Source organism: Triticum dicoccoides, chromosome 2B, assembly GCF_002162155.2.
Source record: "Triticum dicoccoides isolate Atlit2015 ecotype Zavitan chromosome 2B, WEW_v2.0, whole genome shotgun sequence".
NCBI lineage: Eukaryota > Viridiplantae > Streptophyta > Magnoliopsida > Poales > Poaceae > Triticum > Triticum dicoccoides.
The window spans coordinates 583,505,856-583,520,368 of NC_041383.1; the positions used below are offsets into that span (position 1 = coordinate 583,505,856).

The window sequence follows — 14,513 nt, forward strand, 5'->3', positions numbered from 1 at the left end:
GTCGGCTTACCTTCAGATTCTTCTCCAGCCGTGCCCCTAACAGGCCACCCCAGCATTTTTTTGCCACCAGCACCAAAAAATAGGCTCAATCGCGTCCCCAGGAGTCTGTTTTTCGCCGGGTTGGGCCGAAATTGGCGTCGGTGGACCCAGGCCGAACCCGGCGCGCTGGGGGCGCCGGGGCAATCGAATTTGGCGCGAACGGGGATGTACCCGTCTAGTCAGCAAGGCGCCGCTTCGTCGCCCTCATCGCCTCGGTTCCCGTGGGAATCAATGCCAAGGCTGCAGTGCGGCAGTGCTGGTCAGCCTCCATTGATGCCTCACATGCGGCGTAGTGAAGGCGCCACCGATGCGCGTCCCGCCCACTCCCGCCACGCGTCGCTCGGCATGCAAGCTCACCGCCCCCAGCTTTGGCTTAAAAGTCGTCCTCCTCGCTGGTGGACGCCACAGATTAGCAAAGCTCACCTTCCCTCCCCCCTCAGAGCAACTCTCCACCATCTTCCCCGCCAACGAGCAATGGCTGTGAGGTACCTCGGCGACACCGCAGCGGAGAACGGCTTCGGCTGACGCCATCTCCACGAGGACGAGGCATGCCTCCTATACGAGGCCGACTATTCGGCGCCCCCGGACATGCGGGTGCCGATCTCGTGGAAGCTCAGCGCCGTTGGCGTCCCGGTACTGCCGGTGCCTGCAGGGGCTGCGCGGCGGGCCGAGATACACCGTCGACAGCCACATGCTGTGGACGATGTTCTTCGAGCGGTGCCACGCGGAACAGATCGCCTCCACCAATAGCACCATCCCCCACGGCCACCTGAACGCCGACGGGTGGCGCGAGTGGCGGGGCGTGCCTGGCCGCACCCTCAAGGACGTCCTCTACCACATCGAGACCGGCAACACGCCGCACCTCAAGTACCTGTCGCGCCAGTCGTTCTCATGCCGCTGCGGCAGCTCCTGGACGCCGCGGTGAATGGAGCCTGGGACGTCCTCCTCGTCAGGCTCCGGCTCGCCGGTTCTCCGCATCGTCAAGCCAGAGCCGGAGGAGGAGACGCCACTACATCGCTGCACCCGTAGCGGTGCCCTCGTCATCTAGGAGGGTGGGCATGAGGGCACCCGCCCCTCCCCGCGCTCTCTCCGCCTAGTCCAGCCGAAGACCAAGCCGGAACTGCTCCCCGTGAAGCCGGAGCACGCGGAGATGGCCGCCGCCGACGAGGCCGCCCTCAAGTGGGCGAGGAAGGACTACGTCCGCAAGCAGGTGCTCCGCCAACGCCGGGCATACGCGGAGCTCCAGGCCCGGCGCCAGGCCATGCATTGGTTGTTTGAACCTGATGGATATGAATAAAGCTATACCCTACTTTCAAGTTCAAATTAGGTACAATTTTAAATAGCAGCAATTAAATTAGGGTGGAATTACGGTATGCAGGTCATTACAGCGCACACAGTCTATAAAGCACAGCATGTGCGATATACATCATAATCCGACACGGTTCACGGAGAGGAAGTGTGTGTAACAATGCACATAGTTGCCGTTTGCAAAGCTGTGTGATGTCAAACACTATCACAAACGGTGCGGGAAAACTAAATGTTTGTGATTGTCTACGTATCATACGCGGTTTACAATCATGAACTGTTTGTGATGTGCCAGGCATCGTAAACATACAGCCAGTTTGGTACGTGCCTGGAAAACTCTCGTGCCTGGAATGTGCCTGCTTTTAGGTAAAACCACAAAACTCCGACTGCGATGGCAATGCGAGCACAAACGAGTAGCAAGGATGAAGCGCTTGGGATGTTCGAGATATCGGAAACGGTTATATAGGGACAAATGTATGCATCAAGGCCCCTATCACCGACGGTTTGTGGATGGTGTGGGAAGGGGCCCCCTATCGCCCACACTCACTTGGTGATGGTTCCAAATGCCATCGCGGAAAGGGGTTAAAAACCGTTTGTATAGTACCTCGATGTACCAGTGCCATGTTGTCAATGAATTGAAACAAAGCAACACACGAGAGAAGCATAGCAAGAACATCAACCCTCACAATCACATGTGATGTAGATCACAACTTGCACCTACTCATATAACTACTCATGATGCCACTGTTGGGAAACGCTGTAGAAAACAAAAAAAATTGCACCTATGATCACCCAAGATCAATATGAAGATGCATAACAGGTTGGGATCACAATCGTTACCGTCACCAAGTTGCAGCGGAAGAAGAACGTGTCGTTGTAGATCGTACTTGGAGTCCCTTGAACCATCGATGAACGATCCCTCGTACCGCCCACAAACAGTCCCTGGAACTGAAGACCGAATGCATGGCCTCTCTACTTGGTTGCAAGCGTGCAACCTTCACGACCCGACAGCGGTTCGCCGCCTAGAGCTAATAATCGCCGGAGAATTAGAGGGAGGAGATTAGAACCACATTGGCTTCTAATTATGAGGACAAGAGGATTAGTCTAGCTCTAATTAGTCAACTAGGACCAACTATAACTAGAGGAGGCTCGAAAACTTGTATATCCAATAGAGCAAAAACCCCAAGTATATATAGATTGGAGGAGGAGGAGGGGGCAGCCACCAAGGGGGGAAGTTTCCCCATTGGGGCGCCAGTCTAGGGAGGGGAGTTGGACTCCCTCCCCTTGTCCAATTCCCCCGCCCCCATATGGCAAGGGGGCACCACTTCCTTATGGGCCCTTGTGGCCCATAATTCCTTCCACCTCTTGGCCTTTTAAGGCCTATTGATATTTAAATTGAATATAAAATGTTCTAAATACTTCTAGACTATTTCATATATCTTTAACATCTCTGGAAACATTTTCCACCTATATATAATACCCGGTATTACCCGATACTCTCCGAAACCCTTCCAGTGACCCCAAAACGCTTCCGGATCCTCTCGGAACTATTACAAATATTCATTAAATAATTTCACAAATATATTCTCATGACTCACATCCTACTAACACCCAATAGACCATGATTGCCTTAAGCCTGTGACCCCATAGGTTCGGTAACTCATAGACATTAACGAAATCGTTCATTCAATGACAGGCAGCAGGACCGTGGACATTCGTATCGATCCCTCTGAGCACACAAATGTTATTCGAGTAAACCTTTGGTTATCATGTGATGTTCCCTTTGCTTCGCGATACTTCACAAAACCCGGGATGCATCGGTATCCTCCTGAGTCATCACCATGCTTACTATAACAAAATCCTCGTTACCGGCTTTCTACTTCTTTCTCATTATTGTGTTCCAACATCCCCATGACGTAGTCACTTGTGTCTGGCCAGACGATGAAGGATGCCATCACACCGAGAGGGTCCTAAGAATATCTCTCCATCGTTGGAGGAGCAAATCCCACTGTCGAGCTATCCGGCCACTTTTCAAACTTTCTGATGAACATGTAAGTTTTCATTATGAGCACCGTGTTACAGGTGATGTTTGAGCAACCTCAAAGCCCACCGTACGGTAAGAAGTGACCACGACACTCTCATGGTCTAAGGAGCAAGATCACATATTAACACTCTGTGTTATTACAATTGAATATAGACGATATTAATCGAATTCACAACAAACAAGTTTGGGTCGATTCAATATGATCGTTCTTCCAACGCCATAATATCAATCTTGTTTTAGGACTATCGTTACACTTAAAGATATCCTAAGATCCGAAAAACGTGATCACCAACAACACTTGAGCTAGCCCCAGAGGCAAGACCAGGAAACTTTTAATTTAACTATTACCATTCCACAGTGTGTATGAGTTTTCCATTGAACTGCATATTCTAGGATCATAGCAGTTATAGCACGAAATATAAAATTTTAATTATGAATATGGAAATATAATAATATAAATATTATTGCCTCTAGGCCATATTTCCAACATGGCGCTAGGTGGAGGTGGTGACATGGGTCGATAGCTAGGGATTTGGAGGGGGTGATTTGGGGAAAACGTATAGACTATCCTGCACGACGAAAGGGTTATGCCCGCACACATACTAGTGGCGGCACAACCTACGACCCGCCAGTCATGACTATTTCCAGTGCAGGTGTTATCGGGCACCCGCCACTTCTATTTTTTGGCCAATTTGTAGTAATCTTAGTGTTTTATTATTTTAGAGATAAATAGTTGTTCCCGTTTAATTGTGGGGTTTAAGTTACTTTGTTGAACATGGCTTGCTCAAATTTGAGACTATTCTGGGTTGGTTTGCTATTTTAAAGCATTAAGTAAATCTCTAACCATTAAATGGGAAAATGCTCTTAGATTTTAAAATATATTCAAATGATCTCTAAAAATGATGAAACTTGGCATGGTGTCATTATATGACCACGATAGGATGTGGTAAAAATTTATGAGAGTTACGGGAAAACTTGATGCACTTCATGTTCAAACTAAACACTCTCTCATGAAGTATCATGGTTTCGAATGGGAAACGTGGCCTTCCACATAGAACCTAATTTTTTACATCATTTCCGCATTCATTTTTTCTATGTGTAATATACACCATTGGAAGTCTCATACTCAAATTTGACCACTTTGAGTTGATATGTAATGTTAAAGAATTGAATAAATTTTTAGGCATTAAAATGAGAAAAATGATCTTCGATTCAAAAATATATGCAAATGAGGTCTGAAAAGGATGAAACTTGGCATGGTTTCATTATATGACCCCTATAGTGTGTGGTAAAAATTTGAGAGTGTTATAAAAAAAACTTGATGTACTTCGTGTACAAACTAAACACTTGCTCGCTAAGTAATATGAGGGTTTGGAATGGAAACAACCGACTTTGACAGACAACTCTGGGATGCAACTTTTTATATGTTTGGATATACACAGTTGAAAGTCCCATGCACAAATTTGGGACTATTTTCGGTTAATATGATAATTTTAAAGCATTGAAAATTTTGGGACCATTGATCAGTGGTGGGCTCTACTATGCAACAGACACTATTAACTTTGGAAAAGAATTGACATGGGTAGTGAAATATAGCTGTGGCAAGCACTTTTTTACCCTCCACTGGTAGTTACAAACCATTTGTGGGCGGCCATTTGTCGCCCTCCACATATGATTTATCCCATGGCTAATTCTGAAGAAAATTACGGGTGACGGGTGCCGATATTTTCCCGCCATTGGTGAAAATATATCAATGGCGATCGACGATTACTCCATGCCACTTGTACTTGGCAAAAATAGCAGTGGCGGGATCTAGACCGTGCCCGCCACTAATGTGCCACCTATTAGCCTTTAACCATAGTGAATGCAGTGGCGGAGATAGGATCAAGCCACGACCCGGGCAAGCCCCAGGCGAATCACTTGGTACAGTACTAAACAGTGTAAAATTCGCTACAATGAATGAAGGAGTCAAGCCGCACGACCCAGGCCACTGCCTGGGCAGCCTGGGGCTTGTCTCCGCCACTGAGTGAATGGATACCCACTGAAACGACTTGGACGGCAAAGCTCTGGCGGATTTCTCTCGGGACTTGTGGAGGGCCAGTTAGACGGCAAACTCCTCATCTTCCCCGTAGATCCTAGTTGACGAATCCGTAGTTGTCGGCCTCTCATCCGCTGCCTGCCATGCCGGAGAACACTGGAGAGGAGCCAGGAAGAGCGGAGCGGACTGAGAGTCGAATGAAATGTCAAGTAGCTAGGGTTTCGTTTGGGTGCTGATAGGGAGGTAATATTTGTGGGGTCAGGGGTGGGCCACCATGGGCCGGACATGACGTGGCAGACTCATCCGATCCTTCCCATATCCGTCCGAAATATTGGCTGGGTGTGGGTGTGCGAGAGCCAGACAGCCCGAACATGCAGGGGCGGTTTGAGACGTCCGGTTGAGTGGCATTTTCACGACCAGACTCTGAACAGGCCGTCCTCCTGGACGTATAGGAAGGATATTAGTGGTGCGGCTGCAAATGCTCTTAGGTTTTCAATTCGGTCGTGCCGCATCGCTATGGTGTTGTCCGCCTCGTGCCTTCTTTTGTATTGTAACTTCTTCCTTACGAATACACATGCAGTCTTTCTGCATGGTTTCAAAGAAAATGCGGTTATAATTGTTATGAAAAGCAAGGTTTAGAAACATGTCTCTTGTGGGAACAGCTCCTAAAATGACGCTTTATCAGACGTTAAATCAAGAGATCATACGATCGAGCGAGAGATTGCACCAGTGTCACACATGGTATATATTTATCTTGTACTGTATGCTTCAATTCCGGTATAGCTAGGTGTGTCAGACACCTCCGATAAACTAATCCTTCTTTATCTCTTGTCACTAGCATCATCACGAGCAATTGTTTCACAACTCCTCGTCAATTTTTTCGAAGAAATCTGGTCAAGCAGTAGGCGCACATGGCTTGTTGGCCCTAGAACTAGAAGCATGGCCAGGCTCTTGGCACCAATAATGAAGGTTGCCTTGCTCAAGTAGCTAGCTAACTCTTTTTCCAAGAGGTGAACCGTTAATTGATTGCATAGCTCGCTTGCTCACATGTACCACTAGCACTTAACCAGCCGGGCCCTAGCCAAAAGATTCCTACCTGCGCTGCAGTAATGCCTCTTTGGTGCCGTTCACCTCCGCGAAACTGTACACGCCCTGTTCAACATATCAAATGCACACAGCTAACTGGTTGGTAGTCCCATCAGCCTAACATTTAGACCTAACTTAGATATCATTCATGTTGATGGGATTAATAAATTAACAAGTCTTTTTGATGGCAACATATGTGATTGATTAAATTGTGGATACATACGTTCACACACTCATTCCTATGCATACACATATGCAAACCCTATCTCTATGTGCATCTTCGAGAGAGTGAACCGGCATATCATCTTGAGATTGACGAAGTCACCATAAGCGTCTCATGGTCGACGAAAACGTCTCCTTATGTGTATCGCTGGAAATCCATAAATAAATCCGAAAATAATGCAAACACCAAGTTTTGTACCTTGATGGGTTGTGATACCACTATCCTCCTAACCATCCAACCACAGGTTGGTTCATGCTTACTATGTTCTTAACACTATTCCGGTGTATACAGGAGTGCTTTCTTCCCTTGCAAGAACGAACATGTGAGAAATAATTTAGCCAATGCATGTTTGCATGGAATTTAGACCTAGCACCGATCACGCCACGTACAGTAGAGATGCACAGGCGTTCTGTACTAGCCACTAGCTAGGCCCCAACTTGATCATATATAGATAGTCCATCAGAGCACTGCGGAAGAATGTACGAGAGGAATTAATTCGTACATGATGGAGGCAAGTCCCAAGAGGAGTGGACACATCAGTCCCGGCCCGATCGAATCATGTAAGAATAAATTCGACGCTATTTTCCTTTTACTTTCGTTTTGGTTAGACAGTCTCGTGTCGTCGTGACATGCAGAGCTGCTAGCGCCTGCTTGTTTCTGTGGTGCACAGCGCAGCACAGCAACTGCTTATTCATCCGCGGTGCATCTTTTTGCGTTTGAACCGTTTCACTAGTGTTGTTGTTTAAATGGATTACGACAACAGAAAAAGAAATGCATGGAAGAAAATAGCATTCACGTGCCATTGGTATTTTTTTCCGGAGCAACCGACAGAAGCACTGCCTATTCATATAGAAGGAAGAGGTGAAAACCAATATGTAGCCAGGAGCATGTGTTTTTTTAACACGGTACAGACGCAAGCGCTCATACATACGCGCAAACACTCATCTCTATGAACGCACACACGCACCCTACACCTATGAACACCTCCGAGAGACTGAGCCGGCATATCATCTTGAGATTTACGAAGAGGAGCACGTGTTGTTGGTATTAATTGCGGGTGTGCAATCTCAAAGTTGCACTTGAAATCATATTGTCTTTTTTTAGGTGAAAGGGGTTTGTTCCAGAGGGATAGGGTTACAATCGAGAGGCACGAGGTCCTCGATACATGGAGGTCCACCATGCAACCATACATACATACACGACTTCGTATAGCTATAAAAAGCCAACCGGTCTGCTACCCTATTTTGTGAACGACTAATCTTCCGAGGAACAAACTCCTTGTCTACCATGAGAGCCTTAATCTTAGCTGCCAATTGCCCATACGCAGAACGTAACAGGTTGTCACTTGAAATCATATTGTCAATTGCAGGGCACGGACATAGAGCGAAGATAATCTGGCTACACATATTCATCACTAAATTCTGAGTGTCACAGACTATATGAAACAGGAAATATAACAAAGAAAATAATTTTGACCCAGTATACTGTGCCCCGGCGTGGTTACTTGAGCAAAAAAAAAGGTGTGCAAGTAAAGCAAAAGACAGCTCTGACAAATCTTAAAATTGCAAATAAAACCTTAAGGATCTGTATTCAGAGAGACATCCGTGAGAAATTCATTTCCAGCAAGCATGGTGTAATTCAGTGTTCAAGTGTTATCTGCAAGTTGTACTCAGTGTTTCTCTCAAAGGTGAAAACAGTGAAATTATATATAAAATATCAAGCTACAATATTGAGAACCGAATAGCATGCCTCACAATCAACAAAAGCACTGTTTAACCAAGCCTAAGTTGTAGCTGCACTATTTGTGTGCTAGCTAACTTTAACAAAATGCGTCGCAAATAATCATTGCAGCGGAAAAAATTATCCGTGTACTCGAAGTGTACCCCTAGTTATGCATTCAATTATATGTAAGGCTTGCCATTTAAGCCGCGCTCTCTTACGAAAATGAAAAGTCCTAGGTAACCTTTTGGTGTAAAGTTTGAAAAGACTTCATCATCTAGTTAGTCAGCTCGATAAGATAGAAATGACAATAATGAAATTAGTAACCCCTTTGCAGCGACAAATTAAATATACATTAAAGTCTAAAATTGACTAGTATTCGATTTCATCGGTCACCATCAAAATGAACACATATATTCTTGTAGTTATATAGTATATAGAGAAATGTTAATTCACCAAAGCAAAGTAAATAAACGTTAAAACATTCATTACATAAAATATAACCATGTGGGACGACTTACGCAAACAACAACAAAAACCACCCCCTATAACCAGCAAATTATCCATCTTCCAAAGAAATTGACATGCATATGAGCACCGTAGCAGATGTATTAAAATACAATATATATGGACCCTGTGGGACAATTTGCCAAGCAAATAAATAAGAAGGAAATTTGTCTTTGCACACAACTTGTCTCCAATTTTAGGAGTCCTTTTGTACTCCATGTCGGCTAACATTTTCAGGGCCATGATCTTTCTTGATGAACCAATTAATTAACTACATATGATTGTGCATAGATGCATACATGAACCTAATATTACCCGCAGAAGAATTGAACTTTGGATTATGTGATTGTCACTATATGCATGCATGGCTAGCTTGAAAATATAAGAGAAAGTTTATATGCAACTGATTTCTATGTTCCTTGTTAAGGTCTCTTTGATTCAAAGTTTTCTCGTATACGAATTTCAAAAATTGGAATCCTTGAAAAATATTAGAAATTTTGTAATGAAAAGATTCCTTTTTTTAGGGGATGAAAAGATTCCGTAGCACTACTTTTCAGAAGATAAATTTTATTTACTCAAACGCATTTGGAAGAATTCTTTGTTTTTCCTATTGTGCAACCAAAAAAACATTGTTACATATTCAACAATTCAAGTGGGCATCATATTACATTCTATCTTTTTTTTCTTCATATTTTTACATATTAGAAATCATGTATATCAAAGAGGCCCTTAACGCTTTAGTCCGATACAAATTACATCTCGATAAAACACTAGCAAAATTGAGTGAAAGTTAAGATAATCTGAAAAATAGAAAGAAAACCATAAATATAAATTTAAAGGTATCATCCAATGAAGAATTGAGCGTGGACCATGTGATCGATATCTTTTTTGCATGTGACTCCTAGCCACCTGTGTTGCATAGTCTCTATTTTCCATGTAGTTCATCATGAAGAATATTTATTTTTTTAACCATATTACTGAATGTCACTCGGATATGAGTATGCAATGCATCAAGGCTTAATTATACCAAGGCATATATGTATGTCCTGCATATTGTTTTCACAAGGCGAAAGTCCGGCCATATTGCACACTTGCAATTGGAAACTGTCCATCCTAGTCCAACCTACTCCTTCAAACTGCCAAAATCAGGTCAAATAAACCCTAATTCTAGTGGACGATGGCGCATGGAATGACATGCCTAGATTATATATATTGGAGAGTGCAACAGGGAATGATAAATCTTTGATTTGGTGGCCATGTTATGGTATTCCAGAAACACCACTTCTTTTTTATTAGCCCGTTTCTGTGAATACCAGGATCAACACTTATCAGAACAATATCGAATAATTTATTTGCTTTGTCACAATACATACTTCATAGTAAGTATTTGATCTCGTAAACATATACTCCCTGTGTTCACAAATGTTAGACGTTTTGGTTATAAACTGCCTAAACGTCTTACTTTGTTACAATACATACTTCGTAGTAATGTGAAGTATCCGGTCTCGTAAACATGTACTCCCACTGTTCAAACTGCCAAAACGTCTTACATTTGTGAAACAGAAGGAGTATTATATTAATTAGTACATACAATATAATGGTGAAAGTAATGGGTTTAGACTGTTTGAACGTACAATAAAGGAACCCATTTGCTTACTAGATATTTTGTTGCCAAGTTGGTATGATTGTGAAACTTTCGACCGGTGACATCAAATGACTACCAGTTAGAAACAGGTCGACACCCCCATTAGGCCGTACACCGACCTATCAATTAAAAAAATATTTACTTTTGTCATGTCACCTTTCATCTCACTCGGTGTCCCTGCTCCACCCTTCAGCACCTAAAAGCCCTAGCAGTACTAGCAGTGCATCTCATCCACTCTCTCACTGGTCACTACTGTGTACTCCATGTCTCAGTCATTTCACATCTCCCCTTTTTAGGCCAAACAATACATCCACCACCCCCGGCATCCCCCCCTAAAAATAGAGGCAGCAGCATACAATTCCCCCACACCATCACAAACAGATGATGAAGCTGCTGCTCTCCCAGCATCTTCCCAATCACCAGATGGACCTATGAGAGCCAGCACAAGCAACTGTTGGCTGTTGCTGGCTACCACCACCACCGAGTAAGAAGCAACAGATATGAGCTTTTCCAGATCGCTCTCCCAAATTAACCTTTCTCTTTTTCTTGTATGTGTCCTCTGATGTTTTCTATCTTCGCGCAGACTCTCAAGCCAACCTCCATCACCATTTGGCTTTGCCCTGTAATTCCGAGAGCGCCAAACCAAGATCAGCTTCCAACACCACCGAAGGTGATTCCAAAAATTTCCTTTCCTGAAAGATCTCCAGGTTCTTGTTCGTCCTAAATATTTCTGCATCTACTGCTTATATAGAAAGTTAAAAGCATCAATTGCAGTGGCGAATGGTGAGAGAACCAGCTGCTCCCAAACAGATCGCTAGCTCAAGTATATATGCACACATGTAATCATTGACCTCATCATGGTTCTGGAAATGTAGGAACAGTGCTATTTCTTTTCCAATAGCAAGTTGTAGTTTATTCATTTGTTTAAGCAAAGAGAAGTGTAAGGGAAAGCCCTACAGAAGTTAATTTAATAGAAAATAGTTTCAGATCACAGTCACACTTGCTTGAGTCTGCTTCCTTCCTTTTCCTGCTCAGCAGCTGATCCATGGACCTGTCGGCGAACCCGGACAGCCCTCTGTCTGGAGGGGGCAACGGTGGCGGCTCCTCGAGCAGCATCACCTCCTCGCTTTCCGTGGCCTCAGGGGGCACTCCGCACCCGCAGTCGCCGAGCAGGTACGAGGCGCAGAAGCGGCGCGACTGGAACACGTTCGGGCAGTACCTGCGGAACCACCGGCCGCCGCTGAGCCTGGCTCAGTGCAGCGGGGCGCACGTCCTGGAGTTCCTGCGCTACCTTGACCAGTTCGGCAAGACCAAGGTGCACGCCTCGGCCTGCCCCTTCTTCGGCCACCCTAGCCCGCCGGCACCCTGCCCGTGCCCGCTCCGTCAGGCCTGGGGCAGCCTGGACGCCCTCGTCGGCCGCCTCCGCGCCGCCTACGAGGAGAACGGCGGCAGCCCCGAGTCCAACCCCTTCGCGGCGCGCGCCGTCCGCCTCTACCTTCGCGAGGTCCGCGAGCACCAGGCCCGCGCCCGCGGCGTCAGCTACGAGAAGAAGAAGCGCAAGAAGCCGCAGCAGCTGGCCGGCGACAGCAGCAGCGGCAGCTTCCACGGCAACCATCACCAGACCCCTCCCGGCCCGCCTCCCGCCGCCGGTTGCTGAGCTGATAGACGCGACGACGACGAGCCGCCCCCAGCCGGTGGTCGATCGATCGATCTCCTATTTGGCCGGTATGCCAGATATATTTTATGTGCGCTCGCGTATGCATGCATGCGCACGCATGGTTATGGCTTTGCACTTCTCATTTGTGCGTGTGTGTATCAGCTAGTACTGTCAGTTGTCGTCGTCGAACACTGCTGCATTGCTCGTGTTTCGACCTAGTTGGCTTTGATTAGCTAGGGTTAAGTTCTAGTCGAGTTTATCACTAGTTTAATTTGCTTCCATGTAGGATCGAGTCAAGTAAAATGATTTGCTGTAGTGTGAAGTGAAGTGAGGGGGACATGCATGCAGGGAGAGAGAGAGAGAGATACATGTATGGAGATCTCTCTTGCTACAGCTAGCTGCATGTGTGTGTGTGTGGTTCGTGCAAGATTGTAAGTCTGTAGTGCAGTGTCCGTTCTGCGGTCTGCGCATCATGTGTCAACTCGATCTAGAATCGCTTATTGTTTCTTGTTTTGCTTCCTATTCCGTTTCCTTTTTATGGTACCGAAAGGCAGTGATCGGGTACAACTACTGGTACTGGGTTTGATGTGAACGGTGCATGACAAGTTGCATGCAACGATTGAGGGGATGGCACAGTGCCTTTGCCTCGCACCACATGAGGATCGCAAGCATATGCATGCATGTACGATGCAGCCAGTGTTTGATGCTGGATGCATGTGGCTTGTGGTTGTCTCATGGATTTCTGAGTACTTCTGTCCTGTCATGCACGAGGGATAGCTGTTTATTTCCATGTGTTCTTCTGTATTCCTGGTACTTGAAGCATAGTATATATATATGCATGCATGTGATAGGGGGTTGAATGAGTTGCATATGTTATTCTTGTTGGAGTTTTTATCTATGATCTGTGTGCTTGTGGTTTTTGTTGTTATTTAGTCTGACCTCTGAAATCAGTGTGCTACATATGCTTAACATTTCAGTCGATCTTTCTGATGGATTATTATACGATTGTTAAAACATATATGCGACCTGCAGATTCAGTTATAGGCTGCAAGGGTTTCATAATTTGAAAATGGAACACATCAGCATCATTATTTAAGGCACTTTTCTTTATATATGGAATAAATAAACCAACCATTACAAGGGGTTCAGATTGGTCAAGAGAACAACATACACTGACAAATATAGTCATATATTGTCAAGGTTAGAGATTTAGAAATGATAATAATTAATTTTGGCATGTGGTACTGCATTCAAATCGGCATAGGACTGTCTTTTCTGTTTTGCTGGAAAGTAATTAAGTAAGGAAAGACGATTTGACTTGGGCTCCATTTGGCATTGCCAAAAATTATGAATATCCCGTTTATCCAACCAGCTTAATATGTCTACTTTACCATTTGCACAACATTTTTTACCTCAAAATTTTGGCTATTTTCAGCAGAAAATATAAATTTTGTTCAACAGAACACAATTCAATAACCCCAAACTAAATTTCAAAATAGTATATATTCAAGCTTCTGTCAAAAAGAAAATTCCTTATACTGGAAAGAAATGGATTAGCATGACATGTGGTATGTAAACCTTCGTATTGGTCGAATCTTCACAAATTAGCTCAGCAATTAGGCAAGACTAGCTAAATACCCATGTGTTGCAATGGTTGCATGTTTATTATAGTGGTTCAGCAAGGGGAAAAATTTATTGGGTTGAGAACGAGATATGCTGAGGGGAGGAAATCCATATGCAAAGGTAGGAGATATGATGTGATTGAGATTTTGCACGTACAACTACGAAAAAAAAATTCGATGAGACCAGGTCTCACAGGTTAGCAGGTGAGACTCATCCTGATGGATGACACGTGGCATTCACAAATCACAAAGCATCTACCCCACCCCTCACCTAAAATCAGGGGGGAGAGATTAGATGCTTTGTGATTTGTGAATGTCACATGTCATCCATCAGGGCGGGTCTCACCTGGTTTATATGAGACCTGGTCTCATATAATTTTTTTCCGTACAACTACCTTAGTTGATTTTGTTGTTTGGTTGCAAGGCATTTCTTGATACTGGCAATTTATTTGATTTCTGTTGATTGCTTTGTGAAGGATTTCTTTCTCCAGAAACGATGAGGTGCGGGTTGATTTGAATTTAAAAAAATAGGGGTTATCGCGTGGTTTGAAAAAATAAATCAGTGAGACGAGACATGTATTGATAGAAGGGGTGCAAGTGATGAAAGTGAAACCAACAGACTCTCCAT

General features: G+C 44.7%; 1 protein-coding gene across 1 annotated transcript; it reads left to right on the forward strand.

Moving 5' to 3' along the window:
* Positions 1-10,915: 10,915 nt before the first annotated feature.
* On the forward strand, positions 10,916-12,401 carry LOC119368061 (protein G1-like4). The gene is made up of 3 exons (XM_037633422.1): positions 10,916-11,090; positions 11,190-11,276; positions 11,642-12,401. Exon 3 carries the CDS (start codon positions 11,652-11,654, stop codon positions 12,261-12,263), a length of 612 nt encoding a protein of 203 aa, XP_037489319.1. The 5' UTR covers positions 10,916-11,090; positions 11,190-11,276; positions 11,642-11,651; the 3' UTR covers positions 12,264-12,401.
* Positions 12,402-14,513: the final 2,112 nt, after the last annotated feature.